We start from the raw sequence: 14713 nt of genomic DNA on the forward strand, positions 1-14713 counted from the left end.
CCAGGCGCAAACAAAAGTACGCTGGATTATAGTAGATACGCGCGGAGCCGCGCGTATCTGCTAAAAACCTGGATCGGCGCGCGCAAGGCTATCGATTTTGTATAGCCGGCGCGCGCCGAGCCGCGCAGCCTACCCCCGTTCCCTCCAAGGCCGCTCCGAAATCGGAGCGGCCTTGGAGGGAATCCTCTAACGCCCTCCCCTCACCTTCCCCTCCCTTCCTCTACCTAACCCACCCACCCGGCCCTGTCTACACCCCCCCTTACCTTTCTCCGGGGATTTATGCCTCCCGGAGGGAGAAGTAAATCCCCGCGCGCGAGCGGGCCTCCTGCGTGCCGGGCCGCGACCTGGGGGCGGGTACGGAGGGCGCGGCCACACCCCAGGACTGCCCCGGGCCATAGCCACGCCCCCGTACCCGCCCCCAAAACGCTGCCGACATGCCCCCGAAACGCCGCGACGACCGGGCCCGCCCCCGACACGCCCCCCTCGGAGAACCCCGGGACTTACGCGAGTCCTGGGGCTCTGCACGCGCTGGTAGGCCTATGTAAAATAGGCTCACCGGCGCGCAGGGCCCTGCTCGCCTAAATCCGCCCGGTTTTGGGCGGATTTAGGCAAGCAGGGCTCTGAAAATCCGCCCCATTATGTATATGACACCTCCTCACACACAAGCACCAAGGCTGTCTCTCACACACACACCTAGGCTCTATTTACATGTATAAAGGCTCTCTCTCTCTCACACACACACACACATACAGGCTCTCTCTTACACAAACACACTCTCAGGCCCTCCCAATCTCTTTAGGCTGTGGTGAAATGGAGTCCGATGCAGCTCTGCAGCCTTCCTTCTTTATTTGGGCCGTGGCAGGATGCATTCCGCCATGGCCTTTCCAGCCTTCCTTCTCATTTCCTGCTGCAGCATGATGAGTTCTGCTGCTGCCCCACCAGCCTTCCTTCCATCTTCAGGCCGCAGTGGGTTAGGCTCTACCATGGGCCCTGAGCCTTCCTTCCATCTTTGGGCCATGGCAGGATTGGTTCTGCTGCAGCCCCACTGGCCTTCCTTCCATTTTTGGGCCACAGCGCCTCTCTTATGACCCCCACCACCCTAGTGTGGGTCATAAGGGAGGAAGTGGAGAAAAAGGAGGCCTGACAGCAAATGGGTTCCAAAGAAGGGGAGGAGATTCAGAGAGTGGAGGATGCTGGGGAAGTCCTAACCATTGCTGGGATATGGAGCCAAGGAGCTGGAGTGAGATGGTGCATTATGGCATATTGTGTGAGTTCCTCTGTTGTAGGAACACTGAGATTTTGTGGGGCAAAAGGGTGATAGATCTTACTACCTAGTGGGGTGAGTTATTGGTCCCTAGTGTTTGGGATGTAATTCAGGAATGTGAGAGACATATTTCTACTGGGAGAAGTTGAATTAGAGTATTGTGAGAGGTAGGAGGATTAGTGGAACATGTACTGTAATTTCTTGATCACTCTGTACGGGACAGATCCATCTCTATTGCTGGTCCCTGTATTTGGAATACAATGCCCGTTGAACTACGTCTGGAAACTGAGTTTAAGGCATTTAAGAAAGCACTGAAGACTTGGCTCTTTGAGCAGGCCTATGCAGACCATTTAGAGGAAAGATATAGTTAGAACGAATAAGCGATTATTCTGTCCTTTTATTAATAATTTTATTTTGTTTAAATATCTTATTGTATTTTAACTATCAGAATTTATTGTTGCTTTTATGATTTTATGATAAGGGACTCCCTTAACTCTGCAGAAGGATATATTAATAAAAAGTTAAAGAAACAGAGCAGAACTGAATTCTAGAAAAATGAGTATCATACGTATGCTTGTTAGCATTCTAGAAGAACAGGCGCTATACTACTGTGACTTCTGGCTTGGGCCAAACATTTATTTATTTATTTGTAAAATTTTATATACCGTCATTTAGAGGGTTCCATCACAACGGTTTGCATAGATCCAAAATAATACAAATAAAATCAGTAATAAAAACAATATTAGGCTAATACATTATTCAGTAGTCTAAAATACATCCATGGTTGGATTTCCACCATCTGTGCAGCTCTGTGTTGGCCAGATATTAACGCTTTACAGGCAGGACATTTTGGAATGATATGGGCATTTCTAATTTAAAAGGATTGATAAACATGATCACACAAAAGGTAACAATAAGCTCGTAGCATTTCCTATTGTAGAGAAAACAACTCCAGGTTATGTATTACTCAGAAATGTCTGTTCAGAGTTTAATTATCTGAACAGACAATCATGGTTCTAGACTTCTACCATAAAATTAGGCTTTTGCTTTCTTGATGAAATGTAATATATCATACCAGTTGTGCTTGTATGGTTTAGATACTGCGGCAAGGTCCCGGGATATGGAAAGTCACCTGCTGCAAGGTTTCAGGACTACTAAATTGATTTACATGCTTTTATTTTAACGCTTCAGCTTGAATGACTACAATCGACTAGTTACTCTGTGTAATGGCACCAATGAGGGCCTGATTCAGAGAAACCCACTTGGAAGGACTGGAAGCCAGCTGCCAAACATGGATGATGTGAAAAAATGTCTTTCACTTAAAGATTTCGACAACCCTCCATTTTTCCGGAATTCGAGTTTCAGTTTCAGGTAAGTCTTCTGTTTCTGCTTGCAGGATTATGAAAGCGCTCCGTTACATTTCCATGGTAATTAGAGGGGAGGAATGAGCACTTCTCTACCATTAAAGGCATGAGAGCCAGGCCCGGATTATGGCAAAGGCAATTACCTACGGCGCCATATTATCATCAGCGTCTGCTGCCAAATGTCATTTATTTTAAATGGATTTATTTATTTAGGCCTCTTATCCACTGAATCATTTAAAAAGAATGCTCCTGGTGGGGTAAAAATACTAGATCATCACATAATGATGCAAATTTATCAACACACTCAATAGCACAAATGTAACACAAAAGCGAGTGTAAAGAAAATGTAATCATAACTATGAAAATAAATGTAAAATAGTTGCATTAACAAAAACCCTGGACAAACAACTGAACTAGGAGGAAAGAGGAATGACCAACCCTGCCCTTAACAGCCTAATATGGGATATTCAGATCAGACAACCACAACCAAGAGGGCCCTGACTTCTATGGTCTGGGGTACTGATATGCAGGCATAAGGGAAAAAGCACAGGACTGCTTCTACGGCCAAATCCATAAGCAAAGCATGTCAAGCAGCGCTGTCTGAAATTTCAAGAAGATTCATCACCCAGTAAAAATGTTGCTAGCTACGATTTTTATGGGTTATCATAAGGCTTGGGGATAACTGCACAGAGTGGCAGATACTACCTTAGGAATCTTGCTGGGCAGACTGGAAGGAGCATTTGGTCCTTTTCTGCAATCATTTCCCTATACTAAATTTAAATCAACCCTATCCTAAAAATTCAGGTTGTTAGATTTACAGACAAATAATCAATACATTCTCTGGTTTCTGAAGGCAACAAATTCTAAATTGTTGGAGCAGCACAACTGAAAACCCTTTCATGGATCATACTGAGGCATTCTGCCTTTAAGGAGGGTGCAGTCAGGAGAGAGTCCTGAGACAACCTCAGTGTTGCCTTGGAGCATACGATGATAGGCATTTATTGAGATAATCTGGTACCAAACCCGCAGTAATTTACATGCCACTTCTAGCAAACAGTGAAGCTGATATAGGATAGGGGCCACATAATTTCTATATGTCGCTCCAGAGGTGATGCAAGCCGCCACATTCTGGATCAGCTGAAGATGGTGAAAATCACAACAAACTTCAGCGAGCACCCATAGCAACAGAAAGTAAAGTCAGTGGGCCCTGTGAGCTGGCGCACGCTCATAGCCCTGTGGCACTCTCCTTTGGTAATAGGAAGCCTGAGTGGGAGGAGGGGCTGATGTTGCTGAAGGCTCTGTGAGTGTGTGCCAGCTCACGGGCCCTGTGCTGTTATGTTGCTGTCACAGGCTGGAGAGGAGGAGATGAGGGGAGGGAAGGAGTGGAGAATTTGGAAAGGGACATTTCCTAGCGTGTAGCAGATGGACTCAAAACAAATGGGTATAGTGTGCTCGTGCTAGCAGTTGGAGACGGATCTGACGTCAGCACGGGTACATATACCCCCACAGGAAGTGAAGCAATTCAGTAATTTCCGTCTCCAAAGCAGTTTGGAGCTACCCACGCTTGCTGAGCGTGTTTTCCAAATTCTATCGACTAAATTCTTTGAAGAAATCGGAAGAAGGTCGAATACTACGTCATCTCGACATCGGCAGACTGCTGTCCAGATATCTGGAAATGTCAGAAGCAGTACGAAAGACGGACCACCTGTTTGTCCTGCACAGCGGGAAGAAGCAAGGAGAAGCGGCCTCACGGCCGACCATCGCCCGCTGGATTAAAGAAGTTATCAAGGCAGCCTACGTAGAGGCAGGAAAACCACCACCTCTACAGGTCAAGGCTCATTCTACCAGAGCACAATCAGCCTCTTGGGCAGAAGCTAAGCTGCTGTCGCCTGCAGAGATATGTAAAGCGGCGACGTGGTCCTCCCTCCATACCTTCTCCAGATTCTACCGTCTGGACGTTCAGGCCAGGGAGGACTCAGCATTTGCGAGGGCAATCCTAAACGGCTCTCGAGCAGCCTCCCGCCCAGTCCGGGAGTAGCTTTTGTACATCCCATTTGTTTTGAGTCCATCTGCTACATGCTAGGAAATGTTAAGATTACTTACCTGGTAATCTCCTTTTCCTTAGTGTATGCAGATGGACTCAGCATCCCGCCCGGCTGCCGGTATACATGGGATTCGCTGACTCAAGGTAGGCCATGTTTTGCTTATGATAGGGCTTCCACCCTGCCGGGTGTCGACGCCTTCAGGTTGAGAACACTGGTGGTCTCCAGCTACCTTCAATTGGTCAGGGTAATCCTGTTGATTAATCGATCGGTCAGTACACATATGGCTATAACAGCTTTTGCAAGGAAGATTACTGAATTGCTTCACTTCCTGTGGGGGTATATGTACCCGTGCTGACGTCAGGTCCGTCTCCAACTGCTAGCATGAGCACACTATACCCATTTGTTTTGAGTCCATCTGCATACACTAAGGAAAAGGAGATTACCAGGTAAGTAATCTTAACATTCCTGGGGACCACTCCCCCCACATTGACTTTGGGTACCGACATTTTGAATCTCGCCCTGATGAGATCTCTCTCTCATCGTGTCCTTGTCACACGTCAGTGACAAGATCGGTAGCAGAATTCACAGGAGGAATCTGACAGGAACCATAGTGTGAATGTATCTGCTGTGGCTCCCGGAACTGGACTGAGACCCCATCTCATTTCATATGGGCTATCTGAGCTGGGATTTGAAACCGTGACCTAGAGGTGAAAAGCTTTCTGATGCTGAGCTATAAAGGCATCAGACCAAATAGTGTTTATAAGATTTGAATCAACTAATGCATAAGGCACTTGACTCCTAAACTAGGGATGGTAGGTTTAAGTCCCACCTGGGGTGAAGTTTAACCCCTTTCTGGTCCACCCCAAATATATTTGTCAGTGAGCCTATTGTATTGTGTTTTATCATCCTGAAAGGGGTTAAAGGACTTTTTTGTGCACAGTGGCTTAGGGGTTTAAGAGCTGTGCCGAGTCCCCTGGCTACAGGTTCAAGGCCCAGTATGGAGAAACAGGGAAGGAGTTGGGAAGCTGATACTTGCTAAACTTTCTTGAATCCTAAAGGAGTACGAGGAACAGAAGGTGATTTTGTTGGTGGCTGATCAATAATTATTACTGTGCTGCGTAATTTTATGATTTAGAAGAGAGATTATGGGGTAAATTAACCTTTAGTGTGTATACCTGATATAAAAAAAACAAAAATTAGGAAACTTTATAGTGTTTGTGCCTAATGTAAAAAACAGAAAATTAAGTAACTTTTAATGTCTTTCTTTCCCTCCCACCCACCCCTAAGCACATTATTTGATTTATAGACTCTTATCCCACTTCAGAGGACGAGCCAATTTCACATCAAGAATCAATCAGGGATTTAGGTAAAACAAAGGAATGCCCCAACCCTTATCAATAGATTAACTATTGTACCCTTGCAGGTCATTGCCAAATTAACATAAAATACACCAAATAAGTTTAATAGTAGGAAAGCCCTGAGATCATAAACAACATAAGAACATAAGAATATGCCATACTGGGTCAGACCAAGGGTCCATCAAGCCCAGCATCCTGTTTCCAACAGTGGCCAATCCAGGCCATAAGAACCTGGCAAGTACCCAAACACTAAGTCTATTCCATGCTACTGTTGCTAGTAATAGCAGTGGCTATTTTCTAAGTCAACTTAATTAATAGCAGGTAATGGACTTCTCCTCCAAGAACTTATCCAATCCTTTTTTAAACACAGCTACACTAACTGCACTAACCACATCCTCTGGCAACAAATTCCAGAGTTTAATTGTGCGTTGAGTAAAAAAGAACTTTCTCCGATTAGTTTTAAATGTGCCACATGCTAACTTCATGGAGTGCCCCCTAGTCTTTCTATTATCCGAAAGAGTAAATAACTGATTCACATTAACCCGTTCTAGACCTCTCATGATTTTAAACACCTCTATCATATCCTCCCTCAGCTGTCTCTTCTCCAAGCTGAAAATTCCTAACTTCTTTAGTCTTTTCTCATAGGGGAGCTGTTCCATTCCCCTTATCATTTTGGTCGCCTTCTCTGTACCTATATCTTTTTTGAGATGCGGCAACCAGAATTGTGCACATTATTCAAGTTGCGGTCTCACCATGGGGCAATACTGAGGCATTATGACATTTTCCGTTTATTCAATATTCCCTTTCTAATAATTCCCAACATTCTGTTTGCTTTTTTGACTGCTGTAGCACACTGAACCGATGATTTCAATGTTATCCACTATGATGCCTAGATCTCTTTCTTGGGTGGTAGCTCCTAATATGGAACCTAACATTCTGTAACAATAGCATGGGTTATTTTTCCCTATATGCATCACCTTGCACTTATCCACATTAAATTTCATCTGCCATTTGGATGCCCAATTTTCCAGTCTCAGAAGGTCTTCCTGTAATTTATCACAATCTGCTTGTGATTTAATTAATCTGAACAATTTTGTATCATCTGCAAATTTGATTACCTCACTTGACATATTTCTTTACAGATCATTTATAAATATATTGAAGAGTATGGGTCCCAATACAGATCCCTGAGGTACTCCACTGCCCACTCCCTTCCATTGAGAAAATTGTCCATTTAATCCTATTCTCTGTTTCCTGTCTTTTAGCCAGTTTGTAGTCCACGAAAGGGCATCACCACCTATCTCATGACTTTTAAATTTTCCTAGAAGCCTCTCAATGGGGGACTTTGTCAAACACCTTCTGAAAATCCAAATATACTACATCTACCTGTTCACCTTTATCTACATGTTTATTAAATCCTTCAAAAAAGTGAAGCAGATTTGTGAGGCAAGACTTGCCTTGGGTAAAGCCATGCTGACTTTGTTCCATTAAACCATGTCTTTCTATATGTTCTGTGATTTTGATGTTTAGAACACTTTCCACTATTTTTCCTGGCACTGAAGTCAGGCTAACCGGTCTGTAGTTTCTTGGATCGCCCCTGGAGCCCTTTTTAAATATTGGGGTTACATTAGCCACCCTCCAGTCTTCAGGTACAATGGATGATTTTAATGATAGGTTACAAAGTTTTACTAATAGATCTGAAATTTCATTTTTTAGTTCCTTCAGAACCCTTGGGTGTATACCATCCAGTCCAGGTTATTTACTACTCCTCAGTTTACCAATCAGGCCTACCACATCTTCTAGGGATTTAGTTCAGTCCATCTGAATCATTACCCATGAAAGCCTTCTCTGATATGGGTATCTCCCCAACATCCTCTTCAGTAAACATTGAATCATAAAAATCATTTAATCTTTCCGCGATGGCCTTATTTTCTCTAATTGCCCCTTTAACCCCTCGATCATCTAACGGTCCAACTGACTCCCTCACAGGCTTTCTGCATTGGATATATTTTTAAAAGTTTTTACTGTGAGTTTTTGCCTCTACAGCCAACTTCTTTTCAAATTCTCTCTGAGCCTGTCTTATCAATGTCTTACATTTAACTTGCCAATGCTTATGCATTATCCTATTTTCTTCTGTTGGATCCTTCTTCCAATTTTTGAATGAAGATCTTTTGGCTAAAATAGCTTCTTTCACCTCCCCTTTTAACCATGCCGGTGATCGTTTTGCCTTCTTTCCACCTTTCTTAATGTGTGGAATACATCTGGACTGCGTTTCTAGGATGGTATTTTTTAATAATGACCACGCCTCTTGCACACTTTTTACCTTTGTAGCTGCTCCTTTCAGTTTTTTCCTATTTTCCTCATTTTATCAAAGTTTCCCTTTTGAAAGTTTAGCACGAGAGCCGTAGATTTGCTTACTATCCCTTCCAGTCATTAATTCAAATTTGATCATATTATGATCACTATTGCCAAGCAGCCTCACCACCATTACCTCTCTTACCAAATCCTGTGCTCCACTGAGAAGTAGATCTAAAATTGCTCCCTCTTTTGTCAGTTCCAGGACCAATTGCTCCATAAAGCTGTCATTTATTCCATCCAGGAACTTTATCTCGCTAGCATGTCCCAATGATACATTTACCCAGTCAATATTGGGGTAATTGATATCTAAATTGGTCAAAAAGAGTCAGTGGTATACCACACAAATATAATTAGCAAAAAATTAGTGGAAACCAAATTAATTAAATATTATAGCCTAAAAGGTGTCAGCAAGCCTGTCGTCGTGACACTTAAAAAGTGACCAACCGGTCTACACATCACCCACCTTACAAAGTCCTTTTTAATGAGATATATTTTTTTGAATTTTTGTTTTTTTTGTAAAACTTCTTCTAGTGTGCACTAGTGAAAGACTCTTTGTATTCAGCTTTAACCAGACCCAACATGACCCGTGTTTCGCTGTGAAGATTCTTCAGGGGCATGCAATGATATCAATGAATAGCAAGTCATATCACTTTCACCATCAAGAGAAGGTGAAAGTGATATGACTCGCTATTCATTGATATCATTGCATGCCCCTGAAGAAGCTTCACAGCGAAACACGGGCCATGTTGGGTCTGGTTAAAGCTGAATACAAAGAGTCTTTCACTAGTGCACACTAGAAGAAGTTTTACAAAAAAAACAAAAATTCAAAAAAATATATCTCATTAAAAAAGACTTTGTAAGGTGGGTGATGTGTAGACCGGTTGGTTACTATTTTTTTTTTTTCAATATTTATTTTATTTTTTTCCAATATTTATTTATCGGTTGGTCACTATTTAAGTGTCACAACAACAGTCTTGGTGACACCTTTTAGGCTATAATATTTAATTAATTTGGTTTCCACTCATTTTTTGGTAATTGATATCTCCCATTATTACCACTAAAAGAACTTCTTTCAAAAAATGGAAACGAGATTTAACTAAAAAAAAATAGGAAAAAAGCATAAGCATTGGCAAGTTATATGCAACAAAACAAATAAAGAACCCAAAATGCACAGTCCTCTTAATAGTAATCCAAACACAACAAAAGGACACTGTATAATATTTCTAGTACTGTGAGACATATTTACAGCCTAAAAATTTTTTTTAGCGATGGAACCACATCAGCAAGCCTGGCAACGGCAATATAACAAACTGCCATCCGGTCTACTAGTCACTTGCGGTATTTTTTATCTCAAAAGTTCTTTCACATTTTAGTGTCAAAAGGTCTTTCAAATAACAGTTCAAAATTCTGATGTTAAATTTTAGTTTGTCTGTTCCCGTGAGCAATCTGAACAAGGACCCAACAGCGGCTGGTGTTGCGCGACTCAACAGTCGCTTCTTCAGGAGTATGTTCCACTGTAGTGGAATCATATGAGACGCCTGAGTCCGGAATAAAGCTTCTGATCTGTAGAACATACTCCTTAAGAAGCGACTGTTGAGTCGCGCAACACCGGCTGCTGTCGGGTCCTTGTTCAGATTGCTCACGGGAACAGACAAACTAAAATTTAACATCAGAATTTTGAACTGTTATTTGAAAGACCTTTTGACACTAAAATGTGAAAGAACTTTTGAGATAAAAAATACCGCAAGTGACAAGTAGACCGGATGTCAGTTTGTTATACTGCCGTTGCCAGGCTTGCTGATGCGGTTCCATCGCCAAAAAAAAATTTTTAGGCTGTAAATATCTGTCACAGTACTAGAAATATTATACAGTGTCCTCAAGTTATATGCAAAATATTGATAAGGCAGGCAAAAATAGAATTTGAAAAAAAACTAGATATAGAGGCAAAGCTCAAAATAAAAACCTTTCCAAATACAGCTGAAGCAGGAAGCCTGCAAGAGAGTTGTTTGGGCTGTTAGATGATCGTGAGGTTAAAGGGGCATTTAGGGAAAACAATGCCATAGTGGAAAAACTAAAATAATTATTTCCTTCAGTGTTTACTGAGGAGGATGTTTGGAAGATACCCATGTCAGAAACAGCATTTAAAGGTGATGATTCAGAGGAACTGAAACAAATCACTGTGAACCTGGAAGATGTAACAGGGCAGATTGACAAACTAAAGAGTAGGAAATAACCTGGACCAGATAGTATACACCCCAGAGTTATGAAAGAAATAAAAAATGAAATTTCAGATCTATTTTTGGTAATTTGTAACATATCATTAAAATCATCTTATTTTTTTGAAGATTGGAGGGTGACCAATGTAGTGCCAACTTTTTAAAAAGGGCTCCATGGGTGATCTGGGAATCCATAGACCGGTGAGCCTGACTTCAGTCCTGGGAAAAATCATAGAAACTATTCTGAAGAACAAAATCACAGAACATATAGAAAGACATGGTTTAATGGGATACAACCAACATGGATTTACTCAAGGGAAATCTTGCCTCACTAATCTGCTACATTTTTTTGAAGGAGTTAATAAACATCTGGATAATGGTAAGCCGGTGAATGTAGTGTATTTGAATTTTCAGGGGTTTGACAAAGTCCCTAATAATAGACTCCTGAGAAAATGTAAAAGTTATGAGATAGGAGGCAATGTCCTATTGTGGATTGTGAACTGGTTAAAAGATAGGTAACAGTTTTCTCAACAGAGGAAAGTAAATAGTGGAATGCTGAAGGAATCTGTACCGGGACAGTGCTTTTTGATGTATTTATAAATGATCTTAAAAATGGGACAATGAGCGAGGTGATCAGATTTGCAGATGATACAAAATTATTCCAAATTGTTAAATCACAAGGGGATAGTGAGAAATTGCAGGAGGTCCTTGCGAGACTGGGAATCAAAATAGCAGATGAAATTTAATGTGGACAAGTGCAAGATGATGCACATATGGAAAAATAATCCAAATTGTAGTTACTTGATATTGGGTTCCATATTGGGAGTTACCACCTAATAAAATGATCCAGGTTTCATTTTGGTCAAATACTTTGAAATCCTTGGCTCAGTGTGCAGTGGTGATCAAAAAAGCAAACAGAATGTTAGGAATTATTAGAAAAGGAAGAGAGAATAAAACAGAGAATGTCTGTCATAATCACTACATTGTGGCACCATACCTTGAGTACTGTGTACAGTTCTGGTTGCTGCATCGGAAAAGATGCCGAGAAGGGCAGCCAACATGATAAAGGGGATGGAATGGCTCCCCTATGAGGAAAGGCAAAAGAGGTCAGGGCTGTTCAGCTTGGAGAAGAGACAGCTGAAAAGGGATATGATAGAAGTCTATGAAATCATGAGTGGAGTCAAAAGGATAAATGTGAATTAGTTATTAGTTATTTACTCTTTTAAAAAATACAACTCGGGATCACTCCATGAAGTTAGTAAGTAGTACATGTAAAACAAATCGGAAAAAAATAGTTTTTACTCAATGTACAAATAAGCTCTGAAATTCATTGCTGGAGGATATGATCATAGCTGGGTTTAAAAAGGTTTGGACAGGTTCTTAGAGGAAAAGTCCATAAAACATTATTGACAGGTAAATTTGAGGAGTTACTGTTAGCAGCATTGGATCATTCTACTATTTAGGATCCTACCAGGTGTTTGTGACTTGGATTGGTCACTGTTGGAAACAGGATATTGGGCTTGATTGACCCTCGGTCTCTCCCAGTATAGCAATTCTTATGTTCTTATTTGCTTATAAATTTAAGGTATTACTGGTCTTAACTGGGCTCCTGAATTAAGTAATGTGACTGCAGTGTTAAATCACCTTAAAAATATATACATAAAGGTCAGCTAACGTATTTTAAGAAAAACATCTGTGGTTAGATTAATTAGATGTAATTTTAATGTTAAAAATCTACATTCATGAAATCAGGGCATTGATTTGTTTAATGAGGTCTATTGTATAAGTGTTGAAAATGAACCACAACTGTTGAAAAAGCATTTCCAGTGTCTTCATCTGGTCTAGAATGAGCCAGCCCACATTACCTCTGTAGCAAGATATAGAGATCGTGTGATCCCTATCCTATATTAACGTCACTATTTGTCGGTTAATTCATGCATCACTTTTAAAGTGGCAAGTTTGACCTTTAAGTCGCCGAGGGGTTTGGGACTAGATTATCTCAATAAATGCCTATCATCACATATTCCAGATCAACATTTGAGATCTTCACAGGCCTTTCTTCCTACTCTGCTATTCATCCCAGAGTTCCAAATGAACTCAAATATTAAATTGCAGACTTGTTAATTTGTAACATAATATTAAAAAGAGCCACAGTGCCTGAAGGCTGGCCAACGTATTGCCAATTTTTAAAACGCTCCAGGGGTGATCCAGGAAACTATAGACCAGTAAAAGCCTGATGTCAGTGCTGGGTAAAATGGTAGAAGCTATTCTTAAAAACAAAATTACAGGCCATATGGCTAGACATAGCCTAATGGGTAGAGCCAACATGGATTTAGCAGAGGGAAGTCTTGCCTTGTCAATCTGTTAGATTTTTTTCTTAAAGGGTTAATAAACATGTGGATTAGGTTGAGCCAGTCAATATAGTGTATCTGGATTTTCAGAAGGCATTTGACAAAGTCCATGTGAAATGCTGCCCAGGAAATTAAAAAGTCATGGGATAGGAGGCAGTGTCCTGTTGTGGACTGGTAACTGGTTAAAAGTCAGGAAATGGAAAGAAGGACTAAAGGGTCAGTTTTTCCAATAGAGAAAGGACAATAGGTGAGTGCCCCAGGGATCTATACTGGAACCAGTGCTATTTAACATATTCATAAATGATCTGGGAAATGGAGCAATGGATGAGGTGATCAAATTTGTAGATGACACAAAGTTATTAAAGTTGTTAAAACAAGAGTGGATTGTGAGGAACTGCAAAAGGACCTTGCAAGACTGGTGGACTGCGCATCTAAATGGCAGATGTAGTTTAATGAGGACAGGTTCAAAGTGATGCACATAGGGAAAAATAATCCCAACTACAGGGTACATAATACTGGGTTCTGTATTAGGAATCCCTCTGCACTGTGCATCCACCTCTCTGCAGACTCTCAGCTCTTCCAATTTCTACTGAGTGTACTAATGGTAGTGTACTAATGGTAGTGGACCATTTCTCCAATATGGGCACACTTTATTTCCATCTCTAAGCTGTCTTCAGCCCTGCAACTGGCTATCATCTTTGTTAGCGAGGTGATCCATTTTCACGTAATCCCAATCACTACTGTATCAGTTAAAGGCCCCCAATTTGTTGCTAAATTTTGGAGGACCTGTTGTAAAGATTTGGTATCAGCCTATAATTCTCATCAGGAGATCATTCCCAGGCTAATGGCCTTATGAAAAGGATCAATCAAGATCTTTAGCAGTTTTTCAGATGTTTCATCTTTGCTCATCAGAATGATTGGGTCATATTACCCCTTTGAACTAGACACTCATAACATTCATGTTAGTGAATCTATGGGGGTTTCTCTATTATCTATAGTCGAGACTCCATCTGCTTACTTTCTTCTTCCCCTGCAGCAAATGACTTGGTTGGCATTTCCAGAAAATCTGGGTACAGGTGTGCAATAATTTAGAGAAAACCATGACACTGCAGAAGAAATTTGCTGTCAACCTTGATGAGAATCTCATTTTCAGGTAGACGATAAGGTCTGGCTGTCTACAAAGGACTTACGCTTGAGGCTCCCCTGTGCTAAACTTGGTCCCAAGTATATAGAGACATCCCATTGCTAAGAAAATTAATCCAGCAACCATGTACCTTCAGTTCCCTGACTTAAGATACTGTCAGTATTCTAGACCCCTTTGATAGAAAAAGAATGCCTTCAAATTTGACTCTAGTCGATGGCCAAGTTGAATTGGAGGTTGAGGAGTTTAGTGTGTCCCATAAGAGTGTACAGTACCTGATCCAGTGGAAGAGGTTTGGCCCTGAAAAGCGATCTTGGATTGATCTATGCGACATCCAACTTCTAAAGAAATTTCTTGCAAAGCACCATAAGGGTCTGTCCAGGATCTGTCCCTAAAAACAGAAGGGGATACTGTAAGGATTCAATGTGAATTTGCCTCTGGTTCATAGGTAAGCACTGCGAGCTGCTTGGATTCTCTATTCAGTGTTCCCGTCTTGTTTCTTGTCTGGATATGCATTTATTTATACTCTGGCTTTTTGTCAGCTAGTTGCCAGAGCTTAGTCCTCATAATCTGGCTCAGTTCCTGTTATTGTAACCCAAAACGCTTCATTACCTTT

At 41.3% G+C, this 14713-nt stretch overlaps 1 protein-coding gene across 2 annotated transcripts in view; it reads left to right on the forward strand.

The window, feature by feature from the left end:
* DCT (dopachrome tautomerase) overlaps positions 1-14713 on the forward strand; it is a 72212-nt gene that overhangs the window by 45819 nt on the left and 11680 nt on the right. For both annotated transcript variants that reach the window (XM_029604739.1, XM_029604738.1), the window contains exon 5: positions 2456-2635. In XM_029604739.1, the coding sequence (XP_029460599.1) occupies positions 2456-2635 (180 nt within the window). The remainder of the gene's footprint in view (positions 1-2455; positions 2636-14713) is intronic.

The sequence above is a fragment of the Rhinatrema bivittatum genome, chromosome 5, assembly GCF_901001135.1.
Source record: "Rhinatrema bivittatum chromosome 5, aRhiBiv1.1, whole genome shotgun sequence".
Classification (NCBI taxonomy): Eukaryota; Metazoa; Chordata; class Amphibia; order Gymnophiona; family Rhinatrematidae; genus Rhinatrema; species Rhinatrema bivittatum.